At 38.3% G+C, this 16,604-nt stretch overlaps 1 protein-coding gene across 1 annotated transcript; it reads left to right on the top strand.

Moving 5' to 3' along the window:
- The first annotated feature begins 824 nt into the window (after positions 1-824).
- LOC119156892 lies at positions 825-16,398 on the top strand. The gene is made up of 8 exons (XM_037407298.1): positions 825-894; positions 2,006-2,092; positions 9,893-10,035; positions 11,057-11,150; positions 12,184-12,302; positions 13,212-13,354; positions 14,037-14,234; positions 16,187-16,398. The coding sequence occupies exons 1-8, from the start codon at positions 825-827 to the stop codon at positions 16,296-16,298; spliced, it is 966 nt and encodes a 321-aa protein (XP_037263195.1). The 3' UTR covers positions 16,299-16,398.
- The last annotated feature ends 206 nt before the right edge of the window (positions 16,399-16,604 follow it).

Raw genomic sequence — 16,604 nt, 5'->3', positions numbered from 1 at the left:
ATTTGTGAGTGTATGAATGACGTGGGGCAGGAAGGTACTGGGGAGAAAGGGAGGGAAAGGTACAAAGTATTTCAGGCAAAGGAAAGGCTGCCCAGTATAAAAATTTTGTGAACTGCTGGTATTGATAATGAAGACTGAATGACTTAAGTGTATTATGAGTTTTTTCATTTCATACTTAGACATATTATACCTGTTTATCTTAAATATCTAACATACGACAACTTCGTAAAGCCAGTTTAATAAAGGAGTGCTCTAGTGACTCCTAAGTGTTCCCATATTTGCAGGATCTGAGTTTCAGGAAGGCAGGGTTTTGACAGATGAAGTGAAACAATTTTTTCAATATAATTCAGATAATCGGTTCTCCACAAAAAAGGAAATATAACTCTTTAGCAGTTGGCAGCAGTTACATAAATAAATACAACAATTTATGGAAATATGGTGGCATCTGCAATAATGAAAGTTAGGCATGAGAATAACCAGAGATGCTGCCTCAAATGACAGTGTAAAAGGAAACTTACAAGACTGCAACAGGAAATTGTTTATCAAAACGAATTTAGATTGATTTTCATGATTAAAATTACCTGCTGAAACTTATGTTCAATAAATTAGGAAGTACTTAATGAATGTTGTATTCCATTGGGAATTATTGGCAATTAACACATGAAAAGATGAAACATGAGATTCATATTAAGATGTGGAGGGAGGCAAATGAGACTGCCCTCATATAGGAGTTTTCATCTCTGGGTGGCTTCATCAAGTGTCTGATCTTGTTTGTTTTGGCAGCTTTGGATAAAATGTTTCAAATTTTGAGAATTAGACAGAAAATGGCATTTGGACAAGTGAAGACTGACAGAAAGCTCATTAAAATGGATGGCAGTTTGCCTATCAATTTCAGTGAGCTCTAAACCATGACCTCTGTGGAAGAATGCTTGGTTCAATCTCTTGTGAAAAATTTGGCAGATATCTGGCAGATAACTGTTGAGTTTTTTCTATATGCACATACAAGTTTGATTCTGCTCAGTTGAATTCAATGGCATTACTCTTAAGGGCTGAAAGGTTAAGCATAAGCTTATGTGCATCTGTGGATTACGGATGCTATAATTCCATTCACTGTAAAGAGCAGTGTTTAAAGTGAAAGGGGAAATAGTTCTCATCTTGGTGAGACATATAATGGGAGAAATCATTATTGCACGTCAATCAACAGGAGTGCTGCATGCCACCAACTTCACTTGGGATATGATTTTGTTTTCCCTTTCATACATGCACAGATAAGTTGCCAAATGCAAGAGAAGGCAAGTTACATCCATTGTTCTCTTGAAAAAAAACTTCTGAGAAAAAGATATCAAAACATTACTTATACGTGGTCTTTCTTTAGTGTCAGAAAAAGTCTACTTCATCCAGAAACTGTTGACCTACATTTTATTAGAAAATGCAGATTTGATACTGAAATAAGTCTCTTCTAAACCAAATAAAAAGTGCCATTCGTCATTCCATAAACGTCTCTTTTTCTGGCTTGATCAAAAGACCATAAAATCAATGGAAAGACTCAACCTTTAGTGCCAGGTATTGCCATATGACTTGCAAGCCCATTGTTTTTCCAGAAGAGAGAACCAAGTTTTAGTACTTGTTGCTTGGTTACAGCCCCTCCAAACCTCTTGGAATTCATGGGTTTATAACATCTTAGAAAACCAGACATATAGTTTTCACTTAAATTATTTATGCAGCTGGTTGTTGATTCCTTTTTTGTGTGGTAACCCTGATGAAATGTTTCACTAACTCTGGTCTTGCACTATCCAAGGCTTTATTCTGCTGTACTTACCTTTTCCCTGTGAATGTTCTCCAAGTCTTACCAGTGGGAATCAACTAGTTTACTGGAATCCTAAATGGGCAGGACAAAAAGAAATTTGTTGCCTAGGTAACTCAGCAAACTTTATGCAAGTGTGGCTGCTTATCTGCTGAAGCACAGATGAGCCTATATGCGATTAACATTGTGTTCCTTTTCTAGTGCTTCCTATGAGTATCCATGCAGATTATAGTAATGAAATATTCATCCAACATGAATGCCATAGATTCCTGGATGTAGTTAAACCAGGTAAGATCTATATAGAGATTAACTTTCTGCTGTTGCTGTAATGTCATTAAGTTTTTAGATCTGATTTTACTGGTGGTATTAACCTAATGGTTCGATATCACCAATAAGTATCAAGCTAACACTAAGTAAGACTTTTACGTAAAGAACATGAAATTACATCAGTAAACTGATTTTTACAAGCCGCTGTATCCCTGAATCAGAAAAGTGTTATAATAGAAAAGTGTTATTTAAGTATTTGTTATCAGTGATTAACATAATGTCAGTAATAAACTCAGCCATTTAAATGCATAGACCTTGAAGCCAGATTGTTCATCTGGTCTGATCTTAACGAAGTCAGTTTCTGTGAATCCTGTATGAATACTGACCCTGTTCACAATTTTTGCTGTTGACTACCACAGCACCAGGATTTCATGGTTTGAGCATTTCATTTTTTTCTGTATAAAAGTGGGAGGGACAGTATTATCTCCTTTCTCCTGTTCTTTGCTGTCTGCTCTGTTCAATTAGACTACAAACTCTCTGGAGCAAACTATTTTACTGGCTTTCTGTGGTGGTCTCTTACGGCCTACAGCAGTCATAATCATTTGAATTGTTTCCATCATTAATCAGATCTCAGGATGAGGCATTTTCTGCCCAATTCATACATCACGTACCTGTAGGACATGCAGGGAAGCATCTGATCGGTCAAATGTGGATGGGAGAAGCACATGGTTGAGACTGCTGCCCACCCTGTATTTGCCCTGCTCAGCCATTTCAAAGACAAAATTACTGGTCAAAATTGGGTAAAGTGGGAAAAACTATTTCTTTCTTGCAGGAGTGAGGCATGCTGCTGAATTTCTTGGCAGAAGCACATTTTTGTGGGCAGGTTGTAAAGATCTGAAAAAAAGTGTTTATAATGGAAAGGGCGACACCATCTTAAATATGTCATTTTGCTGAAATAGCACATAGACAATTTTTAATATGTTTTCTGGGGAATGCATTTGCCATAGAAGATCTGAAGCCCATTAGGTTGTGATGTGAACAAGTACATTTCATTTTATATACAGAGGAAAAAGGGTAGGTAGGAAGGCCCCAAGTTACAGTCTCATTTAATTTAGAAACAAATATATTAATAATTTTTTAGCATTTATCTCTATATTTTCTCAAAGATATGCTCAAGTGAGCTGATGAAACTCTTAATAACCTGTCCTCTGCCCACCCTGTAATAAACTCAGTTCGTACCACCTAAGGTTTTAGTGATACCTCTGTGGAATGACTACTTTGTTAAATTTCAGGCAACGGTCTGACTACTCATCATTGGGAACCACAAAAAACCTTTACGTGGGAGCTGAAAATTTCTGACAAACATTATGCTCCTGTACTGTAGTGACACACTGAAGTTTGCCAGCAGAATTTCTAAGAGAATGTTTTTGAGACTTCAGTCACTGTTGGGGAAGGCACATGCCTTTCTATACAGAAAGATTTTATAATGATCAGCCTTTTTAAAGACCAAGAAGAAGAGAAAGAAGAAGTCTGAAGAAAAGGGAGGATAGGGAATAACTCTTCTGTGAGGAAACTGAAAGGTAGGAATTCTGAACCACAGAGATTTGTGGCTATATGGTATCCCTGGGCAGAGGGGTTTATTGTGTACTTTTTGCCACATTGGTCTTAATGTATTTATCCTGTCTTCTTTCAGTATGGAGCCTAGGAACTCGAGTGAAGAAAGATCTGTGCCTGTAATGTGGGAGATGCAGATCAATAGGGCATGATTGACTGCTCTGTTATAAACTTACACAGCACAGCACTGAAATTTGGTTCCCATAACTACTGTTAAGAGTTTAAAAGCTATCTGTAAACTTGAGCTGGGACTAGCCAATGCCCATATCAACACTGGGCTGCTGCAATTCCATCAGTGGCACACTGCCAATGTCTACACTTTGTCTGAGTGAACCAAGCAAACATTCTGTCAAACACATTTTGAAGTGAATAGCTTCACTAGACTTATTTTCAGAACGTATAGCTTTAATGTTTTAAGAAAAATATGATATAGAAGTAGACGCAAAACTGACCTGTCAGTTCCCACCAAGAGAAGAGTCTCTTGTTTTCATTCTCAGATGCAAACTCAAAGAAGAAAGCCTGGAAGATTGTTTATAAAATGACTGAGCACATTCCAATGAGGCAAGGGCATTGAACAGAGTGAAGAGATGCTCATGAAGAACATTCAAGAACGTTACATAAAAGATGAGACTCTTTAAGTATCTAGTTTCCTGTCATCCAAAGTTCTTGGATAAATTAATAAGGCATTTAACAGCTATTAATGAAGCAGAGAATCTCTTATGCAAAGAAAAAATAAACTTCAAGTGGGCAAAACTGTGAAAGCAATTCCGAAAAGTGAAGTCGCTGGAGTGAGCACACCAGGATTCATCTGGATGATCATGTATCTTGCTACAGGTATCACCAGCCTATCTTTAGCCACCTTCTGGAAAGACAGTTCATTGATACGAGCTAGATCAGCACAGGAATTTGTTTGATGTGCTTAAGAGATTGGTAACAATAGCTCCTAACGTGACTGGACTGCGTTGCGAGGTGACAGTGTTTCCTTGGAGACAGTGAATCCATACAGCCCCAGCCAGGATCCTTGCGGGTTACCTCTCTTCAGAGGATGTAGAACTACCTCTCTATGCAGGGGCAAAGATGGGAAGATAAGCTTTGACTGTAGACAAATAGCCTTATGCAAGATGTGAGGATTTTATGCAACAGCAAGACATGTCTGAAAGGTAGGAGGGTGAAAGAAGAGAAGTAACTGTAGTCATTGCACAGCTGGCTTGACATGCTTTGACAACAAAGATAGTGTTACAGGATTGAGTATCTTTTTAAAATGTGCCAACCTGTATTGCTGATGGAGATTGTTGTGTAGTGAAAACAAAAAGAAAAATGTTTTTTCTCTTGGTGTCATTGGCTGATTACTGAAAGACAGAAGGTGTCTCAACAAAACTGTATGATTTGTTGTAAAAATGCATGAAAGGCACGTTGATTGAGATGTGGAATTTGTATCCTTTCAAGTTAGATCCATGAAGAGCTGCATGGGATGTTAGTTAATGTGCTAGGAATGTATAATTATGGTGATAAGACCTAATTATGTTAATTATGTCTTTTTGGGGAGCAATTTTATGATGCATAAAGCAAGATAATTGATGATACAGCTAACAGCAAGGATGAATTGTAACCATAACTTACAGGTGTGTTTGTCAGCAAATTATGCTCAAAAGAACTGCTTCAAAATGTTGCATAATGTCTCATAATACTCCTATAAAAAAATAATTGAAAGGTAATAGAGCATGGAAACACTATGTCCAAGTCCTCTACTATTCTAAGTTCAGAGAGTTCTCATAACAAATGTTTGCATACAACCAACAGCTGCTACATAGCAGTAAATTATGTGCATTTTGAACAAAGCGCAGCCTGAATTCTGAGTATGCTATCTTTTAAATACCTATACAAATTGCGTTTGTAAGTTAACCCTGCAGTTCATTGTTGTTGATCAGCTTTGGCATGTGCAATTGACTGAGACAACATAAATAACTGGGGGTTTGTAATGTGCAAGCAAACAGCTATTTGTGCAAGTGATTTGGACAGATCCGTAAGCAGCTCTCTTAGAGCCTGTGCAAACTCAGCAGCTCTGACCTAGATCTAAGAACTCTTTGCTTTGGGAGGATTTATCACCCTTTTCTTTGTTTTTTGGTTTTGTTGGATTTTTGTTTTTTCTTAAAGATGATCTTAAAATACGCTAGATTTGGTTCTTTTCCTTTAGACTGGTCCATGTTTTTCACTTCATAGTAGCAGGACTGAAGGAGCTTGGAGCACCTTGCTGTTCAATAGCAATCTGACCAGACTTTCCTGGGGATCAGCTACACAGGAGCACAGGCCTTTCCATCGTACATGTTCTGGGATTTGGTGGGATGTGAAGCTGTAGTAAGCACCACAGGAGTTCTGACTTTGAATATGTGAAGAGGTGGTATAAATAGCCCTACTACTTGTTCCCAAATCTTTTATCAAGGGCGTTTCAGATCTACGGGGAAAGCAGCCATGGTTCATTGAAAGCTAAGCATGCTCAAGGCTGCTGATTCATGAAAAGCAGCTCGGAATAAGAGTACTGGAGGCTAGACCAGACCCCAAAACTGCTCAAAATACTGGGACAAACGCCTTTCAAATCCTGCTTGCAAGGGTTTGCTTATAACCTGCTTTAACTTTAATCCTCTTCCACCAAGCTTTCCATTTGCCATTTGCTGTGAGGCAAAGCTGAACCTGTGCTGGAGAGTCGAAGATGTTTGTTTTTCAAGGCTGCTGGTTATAGTAGGAGAGAGGAGTCTTTTGACTGACAGTCTTTGTTTAACAGTCAAATATCTAAAACAATACACAGGAGGAATGTTTTTCACTCAGAATATCTTTCACTGGTGTAGTTTCAGAAGTAGCTCAACTATAGCTCTTCAAAGTATTTCATGGGCTTTTAATATATTCTACACCGAAAGTCAGCTGGACTCAAATGTACTTGCACTGCAGTTAGGAAATTTACAGCATTTTGTTGCCTATGAAAATTTTGCCAAGATGTTGGTGGGAGGAGAAGTAGACCCATTTCACGGACACACAACTGACTGACATCTTGATAAAGTGTGACTTTTATCAGTGAACTCTGTAGGAGTGTATGATTTTCCAAGATACGGCCTAATATCTCATAAATCATGTTTTGAAAAATGCAGTAGCTGTTCTGTACTCGTTCCTTCCAGTTTACAAAATATGTCAGCTGCTTAATTCCCCACTGGGGCTTCCACTGAGGAAAATGCATGAAATACACTGGGTTAGTCAGGAGCCTTTCGCTTACCCCCGCAGTCTGTGCTACCTCTATTCAGCTCATATGCAGCAGCTCTAGATTTCAAGGCGCTAGCCAAGAATTGCTTTGTACAATTTCTTCTTAAGTTCATTTAATTATTTAGATGAAATGGCTATTTTCTATATTTCAGTGATGCTACATGGAATAGAATGATTTCCCTGAGCTTTTTTGATGTGATCAGAAATCGTCCTATTTCGAAGCACACTTTAGGCAGTGGAATCCTAAGTGGAATCCTCCTCGTAAAACTTCAGATGCCCTTAAGTTGAGTCCACCCTCAGGAAAGCCTGTGGGCTCCCCATGTAGGCAGTGTGGACTGCAGTTAACTCCAGCTGAAAATAATAGGCATCGAGGCTGGGTTGAGTCTCTACTGGCTGTAGAGAATGCCAAGAAAATTTGCTAGGTCTGGCTTCCCAGCTAGGTGGGAGAAATCCTACTTTAGGTGGGGGGGTTAGATGTTTAATGTTCATTTGAGTATTCTGAAATTTTGTACATGCATTTGATATCAGTGGCAAAGCTGTGGCTATGATACAAACAACTAGACTTGAGGGCCAGCCTCAGAAATCAGAAGTTGGTCACACACAAGATTTTTGCCCCTTACCATTTTACGTTTTCTTTCCAAACCTCTTTCTTAAAATATAGTCAAGTATCTCCACTGAACAGACATCATAGGTATGCTCCCCCACCCCAAAAAGAGAGAATGGAGGAATGGTATTGCCACAGAGGGTTTCCATTAGTGAAATTAATTCCTCTCTCATAAGAATTTAAGTCTATGATTTATGATAACCACCGATTTCTCACTGCAGGCAAAGTGAGAGGAAATGACTCAGCCTGGACAGACGTCATGAATCTAATTTTTTTCCCCTTAATGCCTGATATAATCTAGTGTGCTGCTCCCAGAGGTGTCATTGGAGATTCATATCCAGCCAAAGGGCCTCACAAGCAAGGCAGAAAATTTTGTTACTTTCACGTATTGTGTGATCTGTAATTGTTTGGAATTGCATCCTGCCTCGTTCATTGCCATAGCTTTTGCATCAATTTTGCAGCGAAATAGTAAGGAAAACAAAGCAAGGGAGAGAAAAGTGGTGTTGAGCTTGCTCCTTCAGAAAAATCTTCTGTGACATAATGTTAGGGTCCAGCTGGTGCTTATTAAACTCGGGCAGTTTAGAGATGAAAAATGCTTCCTTCTGTCACTCTTTCCAACAGAAATCTCACTACCCACCTGATTGGAGAAGTCTTATCTATCACATATTGATTCTGGAACTGTATGTTTTATTTTCTATCACCAATACAGAATTTTTTGAGTGGGTTTCTGTCAAAAGAGGAGAATAGATATCATGTTAAATGGTTCAGCTAAAATGTTTGATCCCATATTTCAAGGGACTAGGAGTGTATGTATGCATGTCTTAGCAGAGGAGGTAGTATCTAGCTGAGAGGAAGGTAGGCTTTGAAAAGTCTTGCAGTTGTAAGCAGTCATTTGAATACATCCCAATGAGTTGTTTCCAAAACTGAGAAGAATAACAGATTTTTTTTTAATATAAAAGAATTTTTACATATTTCTCTGATATGACCTCATTTAACATACAAAGAAGCAGAAGCAAAACAAGTACCAAGATAGGGCTAAGCAAGAGTTCTCCGAGGTGGGTTTTTTTCCATTTTTTCTTTGTATTGGCCAAATGTAAATCCTCTTTTCACAGAGTTGCTGTGTGTGTGAATGTCTACTGATCTGTAGCAGCACACACATGAAAAAATGGTCTGTTTGCCTCAAGATAACCTCTAAAAATGCCTAAGTAAATGTTATTTTCAAAAATGCTGAGCTTTCTCAGCTTCCCTTAAATTACCTATGGTTTGTTGTGGCTGGTTTGATCCCAGTAAAAAAAAAACCCAAACATAAAGCATGAAGGGAGGAGTAGTTCCCTATGTTAATACTGCTCTGTGTAGTCTGTGTGCACTTTCAGACAAAAGCTAGGAAAGATGTAATAATGGGGTTTGCTGGTGCTTAAAAGAGGCAAGGCAATCTTTGTAAGGTCAACAGTATATGTGTCTTCATGATTATTTGCCAATAATCTGTAATTGTACGTTTTAACTGATGTTCTATTTAGCTTGTCAGTTACACTCAATATGAAACTTTCATTACCATCCTCACTAGACCATTTTAAAAATGCATTTTTATTCTCCGTTTCTGCTCCTGACTATAATTGTTTTAATGATGCTTACTGACAGCTGATATTTTCTGGCAAGCTCTCACCAAGCTTATACAGTGAAAGTTAAATTATAGTTCTGTGTGCACATACTTACTAAATTAAAAAAAAAAAAAAAAGTATTCCTTGGTAAATTTCTAAATTGCAGCTGTCAATCTGCAAATTATTCAATCTCTCTGATGCACAATTGAAGAAATAGCATCATTTGGGGTATATAAAATATACTTTTGAAGGTGTTCTTAGGCAATGCAGTAGCAAAGCACACATGCACGTGAATTCAAGGCTCTATTGAACAAAGTTTAGCTTTTCTCTGGAGCCTTGATATTCTACTAAAACATACTCAAGGGATTAAAATAGATATGCAATTGAAGTATCTTTTCATACGACCTGGACCCATAAAAGCAGGGCTATACAGGATAGAAAGGGACATATGCTATTGAACAAGTTCAGTTCTTCATTTTCTCCAAAACTGTTTTTCTAACAAACTGCCAGTAAGTTCCCCTTTCTAACATGTGGACATATCTGTGAAAGGCTTGCAAGTGTAAGCAAATGGTGCTGAGGTGAGACGTCCCACTAAGGGACTAGAGGGGATTACCTATGATTTGACTGCAGGATCATGTGGCTTGTTGTCTGGTGTTAAGTCCTACCCCTTGCTACCCTGTATTTTCTGTTGTTATAGTTTGCATTTCTCTGAACAGAATTGATTACTGGTTTAACATCTCCTCTCTAGTTCCTCAGGTCTGACTACAAGCAATCAAAATTTCTGTAAATCCTATTCATCCTGCTGCTCCTTCCTAAGTGATGCACACACTGTTCCACTGGTTTTATCACAAAACAGCGGAATCATCAGGCAGAACTGTGGTTCTGGGCTACCTTCCCCAGTAAGTGTTTGGCTTACCAGTCTGATTACAGGTTTATAAAAGAGAGACACTGACAAAGAGTAACTAAGGCAGAAATCTCCTCCTCAGCTTTGAAGCTGATTGTTTTCCCTCCTTTTATCTTCCAAAGCTAGGTCAGATTATAAATAAGATTATATGATACGGTGTCAGCAGTGGCAAGGGATTTGACTCAGCCTTTGAGCACCATGCACTGAACTGGGTGCAACGGGTAAGTATATAGTAAGTTCTGAAAAGGCTGTGTGTAAGGTATGAAAGGTGACAATACAGATATCCTGCAAGAAGATCCCTCTCCAATATTTGAGCCAATTCATAGAAGTAAACCAGAATGGGCTTTGGTAAACTACACCTACACTGCGAATTCCCCCAGCATTTACCAGCTCCTGGATGTGGCTCTCACTGGAAGGTGCAGAGTCAGAGGTGCATGCTCTAACTCTCCTCACCTCTTAACTCCATCATCATGGTTTCCAGTGCAAGAAATACTGGAAGTTCAAGCAAATGTCAAGCTGCATTGCACCGAGGTGTTCCCCCACCGTAGGCAATCACGGTGCCGTGTCTGTTGGGCATGACTCCAACCACACCTGCTCTACACACTACAGGCAGCGTTAGAGACTTTGTTCCTTGCGCACTCCTGGGAAACTGATGCCCAGGAGGTTATAGAACATGTTTTAGTGGAAAAGCAAAATGGACAGAAACCTCATATTCTCAAATGCAGTGGCAGCTTTTCTATATTTAGGTTTAGTGCCTCACTTCTGCTCAGGATAAATTGTATGTAAGCTTGTCCAGGAATGTGTTTACATGCATATGCATACACAAATGCATGCTGTTTTATCCTTGCTTCCATACATAATTTTGCTATTCAGCAGATGGTATTAAGGCAGAAGACATTGTAAACATGTATGAATATTATTTTTACCACAGTAAGGCAAGAAATATGAGAAAATACAATGCCAGAAACTGAAAAACTCAAATGTTTCCTTTATGACTTTACTGTGCCTTTTTTAAGCTTCCTTCTGATTCCTTCAAGTATCTCGGCTGGTGTGACATAGAAGAACATGAGGTTCAAGGAAATCAGCTCCGTTGTCCCCGAGTGAGAGAAGGTAAAGATCATAAAGACATATTCACATTTAAGCCTTAACTCTATCTACTCAAACATTATATCCTTAAATATTACGAGCTTAAATCATGGGGTTTGGTATTGTTTTGAAAAGGGGCAGGATTCTATCCCATATTGTACATGCTTACTTTTTTTAACCACCAGGAAAATACCCTTCATAATTTTGAAAATGGAGGAAAAAGCCAAAAGTACAATTTGTGAATTTTTAGGAGTAACATGGTGTTGATTACTTTTCTCAAAAGTTCATTAATACTTAATTACTGTTCAGAATACAGTAGCCATATGCCAAACAAGAAACTGAGTGTGAAATCCAGTCCTGCAAACAGTGGCACATGTGTTTTATTTTAAGACCGAGTTGGTCCAATTACAATCTGTAGACACACTCAAAAATACAGAATGAAAGGTGGATTTCAAAATCCAGTGTTTGCATCTTTGGGACTAAGCAGTGGAAAAAATCCACACTGTCCTTGCTTTAGTTAGAAATTTAAAGATGTCCATAGTTCTGAGAATTTCAGTAGGCTTTAAACTTTGTCTTCAGCGTGTGTCATTTTTACTTCAAATGAGGGTTTGAGTATGGCCATTGATCCCAGTTGCATTTGTTGTCAGTGATCTGAAAGTTACAAACATATCCCTTTCTCAGGATAATTAAAGGATAAGTACATAACTGTTACATAAACTTATAGCATGTGAAAGAATATATAGACATGGTATTTTAGAATTCATATGCTTATGCTCGACTGTTTAGAAAAACCTTTTATTCTGAGCTGTAGAAGAAATGTCTTTTACTAACCACATCATCACGACCTTAGGTTGCTTGCTGAATTATGAACCCAGAAATGATAGAAAAATCTTCACATTAGTTTACATCTTAGAAGCCTGGAAACCTACACACCTATAATATTATATATACTTCTTCATTTCAGGTATCTTCCCAGACATATAGATAATATTTCAGCAAGCAACTAAATGCCAGTTCCATATCACATCCATTATTGTAAATCTTTTTTTCTGACTAGGGCCCTCAGAAGAAGAGCTATTTTTCAGAGGAGAAGAACATACTTTGAAAAAAAGAAAACAAGTAACTGACACAGAGAAGTGGCAGAAGAAACTGCAAGAGAACTGGGAAAACTGTGCTGTAAAACTTTCTCATTAATATTTTGTACTGCAGTAGTAAATAAGCCAAATAATAATGTGTTGGCTGCTTGTCGCATTTAGCAGGTTTAAAGCTCCAGTTGGCCCCTTGACATTGTAAAACAGAAGGTTTTTTCAAGCTGGAAGAAACACTGGAATATACTATTATTTAGGTTATGACCCAAAAGAATGAAAAAAAAAAGAATGTTTTTACAGGGCTTCATTTGCGCTGGGGCATATGCGAACTAGTGACATTCTTTGCCTGCTTAGTGCCTTCCTCAAAAATTGATGATAAATGAACGCTTAGAGAATGGACCAGTCTCATTTCAGCTCTTTCACTCTCTCCTCATACCAGCCTGTGCAGCTCTTTTGGCTGGAGGTACTACATTATTGATGGTTTCGATCAGCAGTAAGTTACGACCTCCCTAAGATCACGGAGGAAGCCAGGTAGTAACTTCATCTAACACTGAGATCCTGTTCTCTGGATCACGCCTCTCCCTATGCATAAACATATGATACGAACTGGGGAATATTGATAGCTGGCTGCTGCCCAGCACTTTTTTTCCAGAGAAGTTTAGAAACCAAACCAATAAGCCACAATCACTTAGTGCTGTTTTCTCCACCCGGAGCACACACACTGGCATCCCCACTCAAAGAGGGAAGAGGGTCTGGACAGTAAGATTCATATGCTTAAGTGGTGGTTTCTTTCTTCTTTACTTTCAAAGAATTATGCAGTGCATCACTAAGATTCTAGTGTGAATTTGGCAAATGGCACTACCATATTGTTATAAAAGCACCATGATAAAATAGATTAATCTTTTAAGCAATTCTGACACTGAAGATATTTAATGATAAAGTTATTAGAAAGCAACAAAAAAAAAAAGTGATTGATCTTATTTTTTTCCTTTCCCAGGAGTTGAACCTTTCATTTCAGGACCTCGGTGACCATTATCAGGTGGAAAAATTCAAAAGGATTCTTCAAAGATTAATTCGGGTAGAAAAACTTTGGTTGGTGGACAATTCTTTGACAGACCTAGGTGCCATAAGGTTGCCAAGGTAGGCAAAATGTCTTGTTTCTATTTTTATGCAATATAATATCATAGAAATCGAAATTATTATTTACTTAAGTAATAGCTGGAGCAGACTCTTAAGAACTGCAAAAATATAATATTTTGGGGGGTTATTATGTTGAGAATCCATCACTATATTGCTATTCTGAGTTTATGTCATCCCCAAGTTGAAAATATTCCGCAAGGCCACGTGATGTCCTCTATTCCTGGTGCATAATTAATGAGCCTCATCAAGTTAAGTGAATTTGTGCTGAAATGGAAAGTTATTGAACACTGAAGGAATCTGTGTGAAGAGGTGGTAGAACATAAACCAAGTGTGACCATAACAACTATATTTTTATAATCCATCTATTGCTACTATGTTGTCATTTGTCTAGGTATATAGAAAGTTGTAATCTTGAGAACAGGAATAATGATGTATCCGTTGTACAATATAATCCAAGCTGACAGTATAAAATGTAGAGATCTGATCTTGCAGTCCATGGCAAAAACAGCACAAATGTAAAACTAGTGTGAAAGCAGGTCTTGAGGAATCAAATTCTTGTATCTCATTGGAAGCCCTAAGTTGCCATGACTTTGATTACGTGAAGAGCCATCCCTGTGTTGGTTTACAAGGTGTATACTATTACAGATGTGATCAGTGATGTCATATGCTTTGTACTTTACAGATGCAGAGAACTAAATGTCAATAAAAACCACTTTACATCCTTCAAACAGCTGCCAAAGATACCTCAGATTCAGCACTTATCACTTGCTGAAAATAACATCATGACACTAAGTGGACTAACAGACTTCAGACACACTCCACTGGAATCCCTTATACTCAAGAGGAATCCTTGTGAATTTCAAGAAGGATACAGACAATGGTAAGTCTTACCATCTCATAGCCAACAAAATTTGATCAACATGAAGAAATGTTTGTGAGAGAGTTCAAAAGGAATAGGTTCTCAAATACAGCAAGCTCTCCCAAGCAATCTTTTTATATTCACATAGTCTCAACTATGGTAAATACTCCAGCAACATGGGGTAGTGAGCCAGTATCTGACAATAGCCACAAAATATTCACAAACTGTTTAGGAGGTTTTCTGATCCCATGACTGGCAGTTCTTGAACTGAACTAAGTCCGTGGATCCAGTTTAGAGACAGAGCAGATAAATTAGATTCTCTTTTATTAATAGAAACTACCTATTACTCAAGCTCTCTTCAGTCTCCTTGCATCCCTCATCTCTTCCAAAGGAAGTCTAAATTGCATTACATGTCAGAGATGGAATCAGAAGGATGTGTTGAAAGATGGGAGCTAAAGCAAGAGAAAATGAAGTTACCTTCATTTGATGTTTTCTGGACTCTGCTCTCTGTGGCAGCGCTGTGAAAGCTGCACTGGTTGAGTCCCCACTCGGGGTAGGTATATGTTGCAGGCAATGCAGTGTAGTGTAGACTTGACAGAGCTGCCTTGGACACTGGAAAAAAAAATCAAATCCGAGAGAGAGTAGAAAATTCAGGGGAAGATAATTCATTCTAAGTCTCACGCATGTTTTGACACTCACACCCCTATACCATTCTTCCCCCGTTGCTTTGACTCTAAAACCCTGTTGCCAGGAAAAAAAAAATGATGCACACAGGTCAGAAAGGAGGACGAAGTGTGTTCCTTCTGAACTCCAGAAATCTGCGTGCTTGCATGTTTTCCCTGGCTACAGAGAGTCATGTCAGCCATCTACAGAAGGCATTGTTGATATTTTTGAGATAAACTTTACAGCATGTGTCTCAGGAGTCATCTCTTCCTGGAAGGAGAAATAAAAAGAAGTTTAAAAGAAAATGTTAAATGAAAACCTCTCTGGGTTTCCAGTATGGTTTTTCCTTCAGTCTAATAGGCATCCCTATGACAGTGTGATGGCGATGCTTGTGCTTTCCAAAGGTAGATGGGCAGGTATCAAGTTGAAAGTTAAAAAGAAAATTAAAAATGATGGATCTCACATTTTATTTTCACATTAAAAGGTCCAGGAGAACAATAGATGAAAGGCAATTTTAAATAATTACTAATTATGTTTCTGCTCCCAATCTTACCAGTTCTTAAGGCAGTTGAATATTGGTATTACACTGGTATTACTTTCACTGCCCAGGTTGGAAGACAGAATGAATCATTTGCAAGCACAGATAAACCCGAGTTAGATGCTGAGATTGAGCACTGGAGTCCACACTCACCTCAGAAGGCACAGAAGCAAACACCGTAGCATGTGGTTTAACACCCTGTGCGATGCTTGTGGAGGGGCTGGGGCTCTACCAAACTCTTCTGAGGAGCAAAACAGCAGTCTTCATGGCTGAGGTTAGAGGTAGTGAGTAGTGATGTGCTTTTTAAAAGGGACAGCGGATTAGGAGGTAGAGCCATTCATCTTGGTTTGGCATCATGCTCACAAAACAGGGACTTCTTTGGGAGAAACAGAAGTGCAAAAAGGTTTGCAGAGAGCCCAGTTTCCCTGTCACAGAAGGGTAAAACTTGAGTTGCGCTTCTTGCAATCTGCATCTTTTCAGCAGTCTAGGAAATTCAGTCTAGGCTAACAGTGTGTCCTCTCTTTTGCATTAGACTGGTTTGGTTCTAATCCAAACCAAATGTGTGGTGCTTTACTGAGTCTGAGGATATAAAACTCGTGCAACGGAGTGAAACCTGATTTTTTTTTTTATTAGCTCTTTATTAGATAAATTCTGCAAGAAATGTCAAATATGTTTGAATCTACTGTTTGGTTTTTATCAGTGTCTATTTTGTTCTCAACATTTCCCAAGATTATGTATCTCAATTTCTATTTTTCTTTTGTCTCTTTTTAAGTGTATTCTCCAGTTTGCCAAATCTGAAAATGCTGGATGGTATCCCAAAACTGCCAGAGGACTGTTCACCCCGAGTTACCAGGTTTTTTTTCAAAATCTGTACTATACTCTAGCACTGTATTTTTGTAGGATCACAACCATGCTAGAACCACCTCACAAAAGAACAAGAAATCCTGTGTACGGAAGTTACTATTTCTTTGTGATCAAAGAGATAATGAGGCAGAAATATGATTTTTTGAATGTGTTTGTGGTACCACAGACTTGAATTAAGTATGGATAAATTATATGTAAATAAGACATAATATGTATACTGAGTGTCATGAGTTTAGTGTATTAAAAATATTGGGTGAATTTCTTGTCCAGGAACTCTGTGTAGACAAAACTTTGCAGTTATTGACTCCAATTGCATTTACTTAAAG

This window comes from Falco rusticolus, chromosome 13 (assembly GCF_015220075.1).
Source record: "Falco rusticolus isolate bFalRus1 chromosome 13, bFalRus1.pri, whole genome shotgun sequence".
Taxonomy (NCBI): Eukaryota; Metazoa; Chordata; class Aves; order Falconiformes; family Falconidae; genus Falco; species Falco rusticolus.
The sequence above is the reverse complement of the archived record's forward strand: the minus strand, read 5'-3'. Positions and strand labels throughout refer to the sequence as shown.

Excerpts from the sequence above, each read along its gene's own strand:
- LOC119156892 (XM_037407298.1), top strand. The coding sequence starts at position 825 with ATGGCATTTGGACAAGTGAAGACTGACAGAAAGCTCATTAAAATGGAT. Across the intron at positions 12,303-13,211 it reads AGAACTGGGAAAACTGTGCT|GAGTTGAACCTTTCATTTCA; the intron begins GTAAAACTTTCT and ends TTCCTTTCCCAG. Across the intron at positions 13,355-14,036 it reads GGTGCCATAAGGTTGCCAAG|ATGCAGAGAACTAAATGTCA; the intron begins GTAGGCAAAATG and ends TGTACTTTACAG.